Source organism: Ceratotherium simum, chromosome 25 (assembly GCF_057802395.1).
Source record: "Ceratotherium simum simum isolate JZ-2026a chromosome 25, ASM5780239v1, whole genome shotgun sequence".
In the NCBI taxonomy this organism is placed as follows: Eukaryota; Metazoa; Chordata; class Mammalia; order Perissodactyla; family Rhinocerotidae; genus Ceratotherium; species Ceratotherium simum.
Genome location: NC_141924.1, coordinates 9,709,872 through 9,722,549, shown reverse-complemented (window position 1 = coordinate 9,722,549; position 12,678 = coordinate 9,709,872). Strand labels below are relative to the sequence as shown.

The 12,678-nt window shown below is 42.2% G+C and overlaps 1 protein-coding gene and 1 long non-coding RNA gene across 3 annotated transcripts in view; both read right to left on the bottom strand.

Moving 5' to 3' along the window:
* The window catches only part of SLC25A17 (solute carrier family 25 member 17), an 80,698-nt gene extending 68,979 nt beyond the window's left edge, over window positions 1-11,719 (bottom strand). For both annotated transcript variants that reach the window (XM_087448882.1, XM_004437891.3), the window contains exon 1: window positions 11,558-11,719. In XM_087448882.1, coding sequence (XP_087305008.1) covers window positions 11,558-11,611 — 54 coding nt within the window. In that variant the 5' untranslated portion in view covers window positions 11,612-11,719. The remainder of the gene's footprint in view (window positions 1-11,557) is intronic.
* LOC147913719 (uncharacterized) lies at window positions 6,131-11,444 on the bottom strand. Its single transcript, XR_015556353.1, has 2 exons — window positions 9,891-11,444; window positions 6,131-9,662 (listed from the first exon to the last, which is right to left on the bottom strand). It is a non-coding gene; the product is annotated as an uncharacterized LOC147913719 (long non-coding RNA).
* Window positions 11,720-12,678: the final 959 nt, after the last annotated feature.

Below are 12,678 nucleotides of genomic sequence, written 5' to 3'. Positions count from 1 at the left end.
GTTATTTTAAAAAATATTTTATACAGTTTTTTTATTATAAACGGAAGTTTTCGGGAGAAGGTTTGGTTAGCTCCTTAGTTAGAAACAGAAATACCATTTTAAGTATTTTACAACAGACTGTTGCTAGTCTTAGCAAATAAATATTTTAAAATCTTTATGTGTGTGTTTATTCCTTTGCTATTTTATTCTATTTTGTTCTTATTTCATGATAAAATTGTATAAGTGGAGGTTGGTAACATATTCACATTTTGAATCTATTACCCCATAGCATCTAAAACCACTCTTCTACGTTTCCTGGATATTTAATGAGTGAACTAAGAAAGTATTCCTAACTTAATCCCCCTGCATCCAAAAAATTTATAAAATTTAGTAGACTAACAAAAGAAAATCAAAACAAACATAAAATAGCTACCATTTTACACTGGACATGAAAATTAGGAAAATGACAAAATCTGTGAGGAAAAAAACCAGAAATCTGAAGTTAGGCCCTTTGCACAGGTATTTAATCAAAAGACACACCAAAAGCCTTTGTGTGGGGGCCATCTAAGAAACCTCAAGAGCTTTCAACCTGACAGACCAGAACACAAATACAAACACTGCTTTAGCAAAGTACATCTGATTTAAAATAGTAAAGCCTTGAATCAGTTTGAGTGGTGGCTAGAAAAACAGAAGGGATATCTGCCAGAACAACTTTAAAAGGGAGAATCCATAGGATTTGCTGATTTATTGGATATAGAGTGCAAGAGAGAAGGGAGAGTCACAGGAATGAAGATACCATTGACAGAAATAGGAAAGTCAAAAGACTGACTTAGTTTTAAGAAATTACTAGTTCAATCTTGGACATAGTGAATTTCAGATGACGATGACGTATTAACTACTCTCTCATCTGGGTTCTAATGCTATGTATCCTGTGTACAAAATTCTATTACACAGCAATCACTGTACTGTATTTAGTTGTTAACGAGTTTGTCTTCCTTATGAGATTATAGATACCTCAAGGGCAGGAACCTAACAATTAATTAATTAATGACTAAATAGGAAAAAAAAAATCTTTAGGCAGTTGGCAATACCAGACTGTAGCCCATAAGACAGATAACACCTAGAGATAAAAATGGAAAGCAAAGTCACACAAATCATTTTCAGCCTAAGTTCCTGGGCGCTTTTGGCTCTCTCTGTTGTGAACAATCCCATAGTCAGCACCTGGATTCATTAATAATGTATCAGCATCTACATTTCAGGTTATATATCCAAAACATGGATGGTTTATTCATTTTCTGGACTATGTCTCCCCTGTAAAAGGTCAATATAACATCCAAGTCTACTTTTTAATTTGGCCAACACAAACGTACATGGAGTTGAGCTGAAGTACTTAACACCAAGGACTTAGTCAGAATGAGACAGCTGGGTAAACCTGGTCAAGACTTGGTCCCCCAAGCATGTACAGTCTAATGGGAATAACAGACAGGGACATACATAAACACAGAAGCAGGTGTCATGCTTTTTAAGTACAAACAATGATGCTTGGTTGGCCAACCAATCAAGTCACCAAATGACCATTTCCAAAATGCTAATTCACCCTCAAAGGACAAAAAATAGTCAAGAAAAAAAAAAAATGCAATGCCATTTCCAAAGTCAATTTCCAGAGAGGAGTCCAGAAATGGTGGCTGAGTCACAGCAGCATCACTGAAATCAGTGTACAGCATCTCCTGATGGAGAACATGGCATTGTTGACAGAAGGATTATTTTAAAAAGAAAGAAAAACAACTAAAATAAATTTTTAGTGGTAGACCTTAAGCTAATGAAATTCCCAAGATTAAAAGCCACTTACTCTGGCTTTCATATTCAAAAACATGTTATTCACCTAATCAGAGTTAATGTAAGTCTTTCCCCTGATATAACAATCAAGCTAACTCTCACACCTATACACAGACAGATATACAAGTTAAACAAAAGGTCTAAGGATAACACACCTGGCTGTCTAATGGAAAAAGCATAGACTTTGGAATAAAAACAAATCAATGTTCAGGTCCCAGCTATAATACATACTGTATAATAAGTAACTTCAAATTTCCATGCCTCAACTCCCTCATTTGTAATTTTGGGACCAATACCTAACTGTCGAGGTTGCTGTGATATGTGAGAATTAACTTATGGAAAGCACCTGGGATTGTACCAGGCACACAGCTGGCATTCAACAAATGTTGCTTCCCATATATGCTTTTTATAGAATCTTTTAGCACTAGGACTCAACTTTTTTTTTTGCTGAGGAAGATTAGCCCTGAGCTAACATCTGTTGCCAATCTTCCTCTATTTTGTATGTGAGCCACCACCACAGCATGGCTGACGAATGGTGTAAGTTTGCACCTGGGATCTGAACCCGCGAACCTGGGCTGCCGAAGCGGAGCACACTGAACTTAACCACTAAGCCACCAGGGCTGGCCCTAGGACTCAGTATTAATCAGGGCTAAATTAGTAGGCTTACTTAAGTTCCTTCTGAAAGAGTAAACTATTATTTGGTAAAAAATAAAGAATAACTGCTCTTTCAGAAGGGTCAATGGTGTAAAATACTACAAAGAAGTTGAATCAAATAAGAATGGTAAAAGAGCCAGTAGACTAAGCCATTAGGAAGTCAATGATGGCCTCTGGAGGAGCAGTTCCAGTGGTCAGAGTAGGATGAGGAGAGGTAGCAAGTATAGAACATTCTTTAAATAAACTTAGCATAAAGGGAAGGAGAAGCAGCAGCAGCTAAGAAGGCAGAGTCTCCAGACCAGATTGGTATGGTTTTATGACAGAACAGGGCTGAACATGTTTGAGGGCTGAAGGGAGGAAGATTAAAGTTATAGGAAAGAGGTGAAAATTAATGGAGCAAAGTTCCAAAAGATAACTGGGAGTGAGGTGAGGGGAGAGGATCAAGATCAAAGGTAGCAGAGACTGGATACAACTCAGTTTCTCCTGAGATCAGGAGAATGTAGGAAATATGGGTACAATTGCAGTTGATTCTGTAATTAGAAAAAAATGGAGAAGTGAGAAAGCACATGCCAAGTAGTCTCTACTTCATCTAGAGAGTAAAAGGTGAGATTATCTGCTACAGGTGAATGGGTAGGGTTGCCCATATAAGGAGAGAGAAAATTTCAATTCCATTGAATTTCTAACACTGGATACAAAAACTGCATTTGCAAGAATATATGTGAAAAAGAAACGAATAATTATGGCCTTACTACCAGGCATTCCAGGTATTACTTATTCCAGGCATTGTGCTAGGTGCTCCATAAGTGTTACCACCTTTACTTCTCAGGAGAACTCAATAGGTGGAGTGTTATTGTCCTCGTTTTATAGCTCAGAAAATACAGGTTCCTAAAGAAAATATAAATGACCCAAGATGACACGGATAGTTAAGTTTTACTCCAAAACCTTTTTTCAGCTATTATACCATATTTGTTTCTTAAAAAAATTAAGAGGGGCCGGCCCGGTGGCGCAAGCGGTTGGGTGCGCGCACTCCGCTGCGGCGGCCCGGGGTTCGCTGGTTCGGATCCCGGGCGCGCACCGACGCACTGCTTTGGCAAGCCATGCTGTGGCGGCGTCCCATATAAAGTGGAGGAGGATGGGCACGGATGTTAGCCCAGGGCCGTCTTCCTCGGCAAAAAAAGAGGAGGATTGGCGGATGTTAGCACAGGGCTGATCTCCTCACAAAAAAAAAAAAAAAAAAAAAAAAATTAAGACACAGGGGCCGGCCCGGTGGCGTAGCAGTTAAGTTTGCACGTTCCGCTTCAGCAGCGCAGGGTTCGCTGGTTCGATCCTGGGCTCTGACCTGCTCACTGCTCATCAAGCCACGCTGAGGCAGTGTCCCACATAGAAGAACTAGAAGGATCTACAACTAGGATATACAACTATGTACTGGGGCTTTGGGGATAAAAAAGAAAAAGAGGAAGATTGGCAACAGATGTTAGCTCAGGGACAATCCTCCTCCTCCTCCTCAAAAAAAAATTAAGTTATAGACTATTGAATATATGACAATACAATTTCCTTTAATCTTTTTCTGACACAGGCATAAAGAAGCAAAATCAAGTTAGAAAAATAATTTCAATAAACTCTGCATAAACCTTTTAAGATTAAGAGAACTGAACTAAAACGACCCTGATGGCTAAAAAATTCATTAAGGAAGGGTGAAGGATGAACAGGCAGGGCACAGAGGATTTTTAGAGCAGTGAAAATACTCTATACAATACTGGTGGATACATGTCATTATACATTTGTCCAAACCCATAGAATGTACATCACCAAGAGTGAATCCTAACATAAACTATGGACTTTGGGTGATTATGTGTCAATGTAGGTTCATCAGTGGTAATAAATGTACCACTCTGGTGGGGGATGCTGATAACGGGGGAGGCTATGCATGTGTGGGGGCACGGGGTATATGGGAAATCTCTGTACTTTCTGATTAATTTTGCTGTGAACCTAAAACTGCTCTAAAAAAATTAAGCCTTAAAAAGAAAAGTTTAGGGGCCAGCCCAGTGGCATAGAGGTTAAGTTCGTGCGCTCCGCTTAGGTGGCCCGGGGCTTGCAGGTTCAGATCCTGGGCACAGACCTTTGCACCACTTATCAAGCCATGCTGTGGCAGGCGTTCCACATATAAAGTAGAGGAAGATGGGCACGGATGTTACCTCAGGGCTAATCTTCCTCACCAAAAAAAAAAAAAAAAATTAAGAAATCAAGATATATTTTGGTGGGTAATGAGTACTACTATTTTCCTCATTTTATAGATGAAGAAACTGAGGCAAAGAGAGGTTGAGAGACATGCCCAAAGTCACCCAGATGATAAGTGGCACAGCTGGGATTTGAACTCAGGCAGTCTGGTTTCAGAGTCCATACTTTCATCCACTTGTTATATCGCCTACCTATCAAAGTTGTTAACAGATGTGAGAAAGGGTTGAGAAGTTAGGGAATTCTAAGTACTATTATTATTAAATCTAACATTAAATTAACTAACTTAAGTCAGGATGCACAAAAAATTGGAAAACACAGTCATGGACAAAATGATTAATAGCTTCCATTTACTGGGCCCCTATTACGTCTCAGACAGTATAAAAACTGCTTTACTTATGTTATTTTATTAATATTCACAAAACCCTGTGAGGTTATTGACATTTTACAAATGAGAATCAGAGTTAACTAAACTGAATCTGAAAATACAAGTTTTCATTTCTAACCTATCACTCATTTTTTAATCCCTAATGAGTGACATTAAGGAAGTCACTTAACCAAGCAATCCCAGAGTTTCTTCATAACGGGGTTGTGGGAGGCCACATTAACATTTACATCTCCCTAAATGTTTCCCATAGTGAAAAGTTAGAAACAATGTAAATGTCCATAAATAAATTATGGAATACTCTTATGATAGAGTACTTTATACAAAAAATACAATGGTTTTTGAAGTCTTTTTAATGACATGATATAGTGCATATCTGATGTTTTGAGCCACACAGCATCATTCCCTTTTTCTAAGGGCGGACTGATTTTCTTTACCTCTTCTCACTGCGTACAATCTTGGTAGGGTGGTAAATCCATGTACCTACCCTTCACTACAACAGCTGAAGAGCCCCTGAAGGCTCCTTCTGCCAGATCTTTCCTTTCCCCATCTGTTACAGTCAAGAGGTGGGCCCATAACCTTGAGCATGGCTAGTAGGAACTCTCCCAAGACTCTGAATCCTGAGCAGAATGCTGTAAGGACAGAATCCACTGATTCCAGAGGTGGTGCCAAACAGACACTCTCCGGTGACTGCTTCAGAAATCTTTCTGGAGCCGCTTGGTTCCTTCCTACTCCAAGTTTTCAGCCTCCCCACTGATCCTGGGAGCTCCCAAAGAGCCTGCCAGTAAAATTCCTTTTTGTCAAATCACCCAAAGTCCGCTTGCAACCAGAGAAGCCTAACTGATAACACACGGGGAAATGCTTTATATTCTGAAACAAACGAATACGCCAAAAAACACAAAAAACCCAGGATATGAAACTCTATGATACCAGTTATATAAACAAAAAAACCTATTTATAAATGCTTATTTGTATATAAACACAGAGAAAACAGAGAATGAGGAAAATACAACCACATTTTGGCAAACACTTTTTCTGATAAATAAATTAAAAAAAAAAAAAAAAGTTTATTTTTCCCCCAAAGCCCCCGTAGATAGTTGTATGTCATAGCTGCACATCCTTCTAGTTGCTGTATGTGGGACACGGCCTCAGCATGGCCAGAGAAGCGGTGCATCGGTGTGCGCCCGGGATCCAAACCTGGGCCGCCAGTAGCAGAGCGCGCGCACTTAACCGCTAAGCCACCGGGCCAGCCCTGTTTCTGATAAACTTTAACTCAAACTTCTTTGCATATTGTATGAGACTCTCCAACTTCAAATTCTACTCATCTTTTTTTTTTTTTTTTTGGTGAGGAAGATTGGCCCTGAGCTAACATCTGTGTGCATCTTCCTCTATTTTGTATGTGGGATGCTGCCACAGCATGGCCTGATGAGTGGTGTGTAGGTCCGCACCCAGGACCCGAACCTGCAAACCCTGGGCCCCCGAAACAGAGCATGTGAACTTAACCACTATGCCACCAGGCTGGCCCCTCACTGTCCATCTTTTACACCAGCTTTGTCGGAACTAACCTGAAGTTCCCCAAATGCTGATTTACACATTAGGGCCTTTGAACATGCTTTTTGTTCTGTCTAAATGTCTCCTATCACCCTCCTATTTCATTTTGCCTAGCAAACTCCTACTCTTCTTCAAAACCTTGGGGGCTTCCCATCACCTTCACAGGTGCAGCCCACCACTTATTCCTTGGTACCACCAGGCCTTGACCACACCTCTACTATACACTTAAGAAGAGCTTCCTGAGGACAGGGACTCTTTCACTGACCCTTGTATCCAGAAGGCCTTGTACAGCAAGTCGACAAGTTCCTCTACTTGGTTTCTACTTCTAAAAGGAAGGTACTAAGTCTATATGGTAAAAAGTCCAGTGTAATGTTAAGTGTATGAGCTACAGAGGCAGACAGTTGGGCCCAATTTTCTCTTCTGATACCAACTGGAGGAAAGTACTCTGAATAAGCTTCTCACAAAGTTCTAAGGATAGGTGTGCCTGGGCTCTGAGTCACAGATCAATAATAGGTGGAGTGGAAGGAGGAACGAGGAGGGCTCTTTAATATTTGTGTATGATGAATTTTTTAATAGTCAGCATTTATTCAGTGCAGTGTAATTCTTTTAGAACATTACAAAATTAAAAAACAAAAAATTTTAAAATAAACAATAGAGAAAAAAGAAGTTCGCTGAAAGTTATTGATTAATTATTAGCATTACAATTCCAAAGTCTGTTCCAGTGTCTAAACCCCTCTAGGCAATTCCAACTAATTTCACTTTGCAAATTCTAGACTGTTAAAGTCTAGAATTTGCCTAGTCTCTTAATTACAAATGTACATTTCTACAAATAAAGTCTATCTTTCAAGCTAATCTAATGAGAACCAGAAATATAAATCTAATTAGACCCAAAATCTTGAGAATTATTTACACATGAGGCCATTAATTGTATCATATAATAGTCATCAACTGGAGATATAGCATTCTCCTGAAACAGTACAATTCTGGTTTTCAAATACTTGAGATTATCTGCAATTATCCCAAGGTGTGCCACAAAACACTCAAAATGATTAATTTATTTTAATTTTTAAAATGTGTGTGTGTGTATGCATAATACCACACTTGATGTGAGAAAGTGAAGAATTTGCAAAGAAGTGAATAAGCAAATATGAAACATGTCAACTCAAAAAGGTTGTAAATCAACATCTTAAACAATGATCCAACAATCCTTTGAGGAGCAGAAGCAACTACTCCAAGCAGCCTTGCAGTTTATACCAGTATAAGTCACAAAGCTAGTGAGGGGCACAGCCAGGATTCCAACCCAGGCTGTCTGGCTCAAGCCAAAACACTGAGGCACTCAAGTGCTCTTAACCACTATGTTAAGCTGACTCTCATTGACCATCTCAAAGCTTTGGTTGAACATCATGCTCAGTACATCTAATTAAACATGAGCTATCACCACAATACTATACCATTAAAAACAATGCCATTTTTCTCATCAACTGTAGTGACATTTTTGTGTGAAATTTTTTTCCTTTGGTAGCAACCAGAACAAAGTAGGGCCCATGTTGTGTGGTTTAACTTTAATACAGAAGTTTGCAAAAAGACTCTGAGAACCACTCTTCAGCATGATAGTTCAAAAGAATAACAAAACACAATGCAACCTCTCACCCAGATGTGTGCTAGGAACAGTACTATCTCGATGGAAAAAAAATTATTTTCACAAAAGTATATCTACAGTATTAGATAATCTAACATAGTTTATGGGAAAAAGAAAAACCATAGCAAATTCAGGGTGAATAATTTCAAGGAGAACTTTAACAAGAGAAAAACAGCCAATAAGAAGAGAAAAAAATAGAAATGTCTTTGTAGGTTAAATAGTCATGGGTCAGGGCCGGCCCCGTGGCTTGGTGGTTAAGTGAGCGCGCTCCACTGCTGGCGACCCGGGTTCGGATCCCGGGCTCGCACCGACGCGCTGCTTCTCTGGCCATGCTGAGGCCGCGTCCCACATACAGCAACTAGAAGGATGTGCAGCTATGACACACAACTATCTACTGGGGCTTTGGGGGGAAAAAAATAAATAAATAAAATCTTTAAAAAAAAAAAAAAAATAGTCATGGGTCATTTAACAATGGGGATGAGTTCTGAGAAATGTATCACTAGGCAATTTCGTCGCTGTGCAAACATCAGAGTGTACTTAACACAAACTTAGATGGTATAGCCTATTACATAACTAGGTTATATGGTATTAATCTTATGGGACCACTGTTGTATATGTGGTCAGTCCTGGAGGAAAACCGTCGCTATGCAGCACGTGACTGTAGTGCTATATCATCTCTACCCCCAGTCACTTACAGCGGGGCTCAGAAAACTATGGCCCAAGAGCCAAATCCAATCCACTGCCTGCTTTTGTAAGTAGGATTTTTTTGGAACACAGCTCTGCCCATTGATTTACTCATTGTCAATGACTGCTTTCACACAATGACAATGTTGAGTAGCTGCTCCAGAGACTGTACACAAAGTCTAAAATATTTACCATCTGCCTCCTTACAGAAAAAGTTTACCAACCCTTACTTCATTTCTTTTACAGTACTTAACATTCTCTAAAATTATTTATTTTTTTGTTTACTCAATTATTGTCTGACCTCTCCACTAGAATGCAAACTTCATGAAGAAAAAGACTTTGTTCTCCACTGTATTTCTAGCGCCCAGAACAGCACATGGCACATAGAAAGCAATAAAGGTGCTGAATGAATGGCGTTTATTGAGAGAAAGAAAGGAGAACATTCTATATCTTCCCATTCTCTCCTAGATACACTCCAACTATTCACCCCACCGATTCCACCAGAACAGGTCTATCAACGTGATAAATCCAATGGTTAATTCTCAGTTCTCATCTTATTTGACCCATCAGCAGCATCTGACCCAGTTGGTCTACATCCTTCTCTATGTGACTTTCAGAACACCACATTCTCTTCGTTTTCCTCCTACCCTACTGGCCCTTCCTTAGTCTCCTATGCTGGTGCTATCTCATTTCCCCAACCTCTTTTTTTTTTTTTTTTAAGATTTTATTTATTTATTTTTTCCCCCCAAAGCCCAGTAGACAGTTGTATGTCATAGCTGCACATTCTTCTAGTTGCTGTATGTGGGACGCGGCCTCAGCATGACCAGAGAAGCGGTGTGTCGGTGCGCAGCCAGGATCCGAACCCGGGCCGCCAGCAGCAGAGCGCACGCACTTAACCGCTAAGCCACGGGGCCGGCCCACCCCAACCTCTTAATGTTGGTGTGCTCCAAGGCTCAGTCTTTCACACTTTTCTCTCAGTCTACACTTATTTCCTTGGTGAGCTCATCTGGTCTCATGACTACTCTTAGGCATTTCAAACTTAACTAGCTCAAAACCAAAACCAAACTCTTAATCTTTCCCCTCAAACCTGTTCCTTTAACAGCCTTCACCAACGCAGTAACTGAGAACATCACCCTTCCAGATGCTCAAGCCAAAAACTCTTGGGAGTCAACCAACCCTCATTCTGTTACACTCCATAGCCAATCCACCATCAAACCCTGCTGGCTCTAGCTTACAAAAATATACTAGGTTAATGATCACTTCTCACCACCTCCACTGCTACCATCCTGGTCCAGGCCATATCATCTCTTCCCTGAGACGATGTAATAGCCCCCTGACTATAAGTCTCTCTGCTTCCACCCTTGCTCCCTTACAGTCTACTCTCAACAGACCAGCCAGGGTGATCATGTTTAAAATGAAAATCAGCAAGTTGCTGCACGCTCAAAAACTCCAACAGCCAGCTAGCTCTCTTTCCCACTCAGAGTTAACGTCTCACACAGTTTGGTCCCCTGCAACACTGTTGCCTCCACTCCAGACACACAGGCCTCCATGCCCATCCTAGAGCACGTCAAGCAGGATTCCCTCTCAGCACCTTTACACTAGCTGAAAGGCTCTCCCGGTTCAATTGAAGGAACCAAGACTCCTGAATGGCACTTCCATGAACTCTTGTGTCACCTAACTCGCATAACAACTCTGTGAGGTAGGTATTGATAGCGCCACTTGACAGATTAGGAAAGTGAGGTTTACAGGCCACCTATCTAACAAACGATGGAGTTAGGGTTCAACCCCGATTAGTCTGCACAGACCACGAGCTCTCCGTGAAGTTTTGGGGGGCTAAAAGGAGCGGACTCATGGTATTCCTCTGAAGTCATAGTGATTGCAACTGCTAAAGGTGCATGCTAACAGAGAAGAGTACGAGAAAGGGCAGTCCAAGAGAGAAGAGGAGAACCAGGAGAGGAAGACACCCAAGCCAAGAGTGGAAAGTTTCAAAGAAAAGAGAGGGGTGTCAAATGGAACTGAGATATCCAGAAGCCCAAGAACCAAGCACACAACTCAAGCAAACCGCACCTGTGTAGACAGCAACTCAGATCTTGATTAAAAAATAATATTGGCCAGAGATATCCTATTAGGTACTCCCACTTACACAAGTGTGTGAAAGTAGACTGTAGTTAAGCATGTGATTAAGCAAAAGAGCTTCACCCCTAGGTTTTCCTCAGGCCCAGGGAGGCAAAGTTTCTGAAGGCGGTGGGGGCGGGGTAGGGGTATGACCGGCATTTAAGTTTCAGAAGGCAAAGAAAACAGTAACTCTCTTCTTCCCGACTCCCTGTTGGGTATGTGGGACCACCGCAGACTACACCCCAGATGTTCTCGAAGAGGCCAGAGCGGCAGCCAGGAGCGGAGGGTGCGTCGGCCCTCACCACAAATTCTTCCAGCAACTTCTCGCCTACGCCCCATTCTTCTCCGTCCACAATCATGACAGGAGACACCAACCCGCAAGATCCCCCTCTCATCCCCATCCCCCAGCCATACCCGGGACCCGCCCCGGAGAAGCCCCACACCCCGCAGTAGCCCGGGCGTGACAGACCCCGCCTCACCACGGCTCCGGCCACGGCGTGGACGAGGCTTTCGTAGGACAGCACGGAAGCCATCGGTGCGGTGCGCCGCAGACCCAACCACACTCTTCCCACAGGACCCACAGCCAGGCCAGCGAGTAAAAAAAGCGCCGTAGGCCACGGGACGGCCGTCACAAGCTCCACCTCTGAGGCCCGCCTCCTCCAGAGCAACCACTTCCGGGTCGCAAGTCGCCGGGTCTCCGGGCCAGGGTCAGCCGGGACCGGAAGAGGGGCGGAGAGCCTGGGAACGCCCCTTGGCTCTGGTTGGCCCCAGGGGCGAGTGCGGGCGGGGCCTCGCGGCCGTGGAGCGGTCCAACAGCCTGCAATCCGGCGCCCGCCTCCTGAGTCTGACGGGAGTTCTCTCGCGTTCCGCGACCTGGCCACTCGCGCTGCACACCTACTCCCAAAGCACTGGGGAATGCGGAAAGCCTAGATGGCCTCCTTTTTCTCTATTTCCCTCCTTCACCTGACAAGCTGGTGACAGGCAAGATGCAGGACTCAAGGTTTCCTGTTTCTCTGAGACTTCTCTCGTATGTTCTCTCGCTAGTATTTGAACAACCCTGGGCTGTGGTGGGGAGACAACTTGAGCTTCAGATCAAAACGCTCAGATGCAGGTGGGAACATACTCGTTGGCAACAGGGAGTCACTTAACCGCTTTTGGTTTCCTCCTTTGTGAAACGACAGTGTTAATACTAACACCTCCACTTGCTGTAAGGATTACAAAAGCTAACTTATGTACACGTACTTTATAAAACACTGAAGAAGTTTTTCCTCCAGGTTGTAAAGTGAAGAACCAAATTACACAAAACTAGAGAAACCACATCCACCTCTAACCTAGGTCATATTGTGAGACGTTGTTTCAGGACTCCAACTTCTTTACTAGGGCACCATTGTCACGTGTCTCTGCCACTTTCAGTACCAAGAAGTTTACTTTTATAATACCTTCGCTGATAGTTCTTGAGTACTTAATGCCAGACTCAGTGCTTTATGCCCATTATCACATTTACTCCCCAGGAGAAGGCCCTCACAGTGTTCACCTAGTCATGTTTTCACAAAATTGGCAGAAAATATTTTAATCGCCATTAAGATCTCTTTCCACTTAA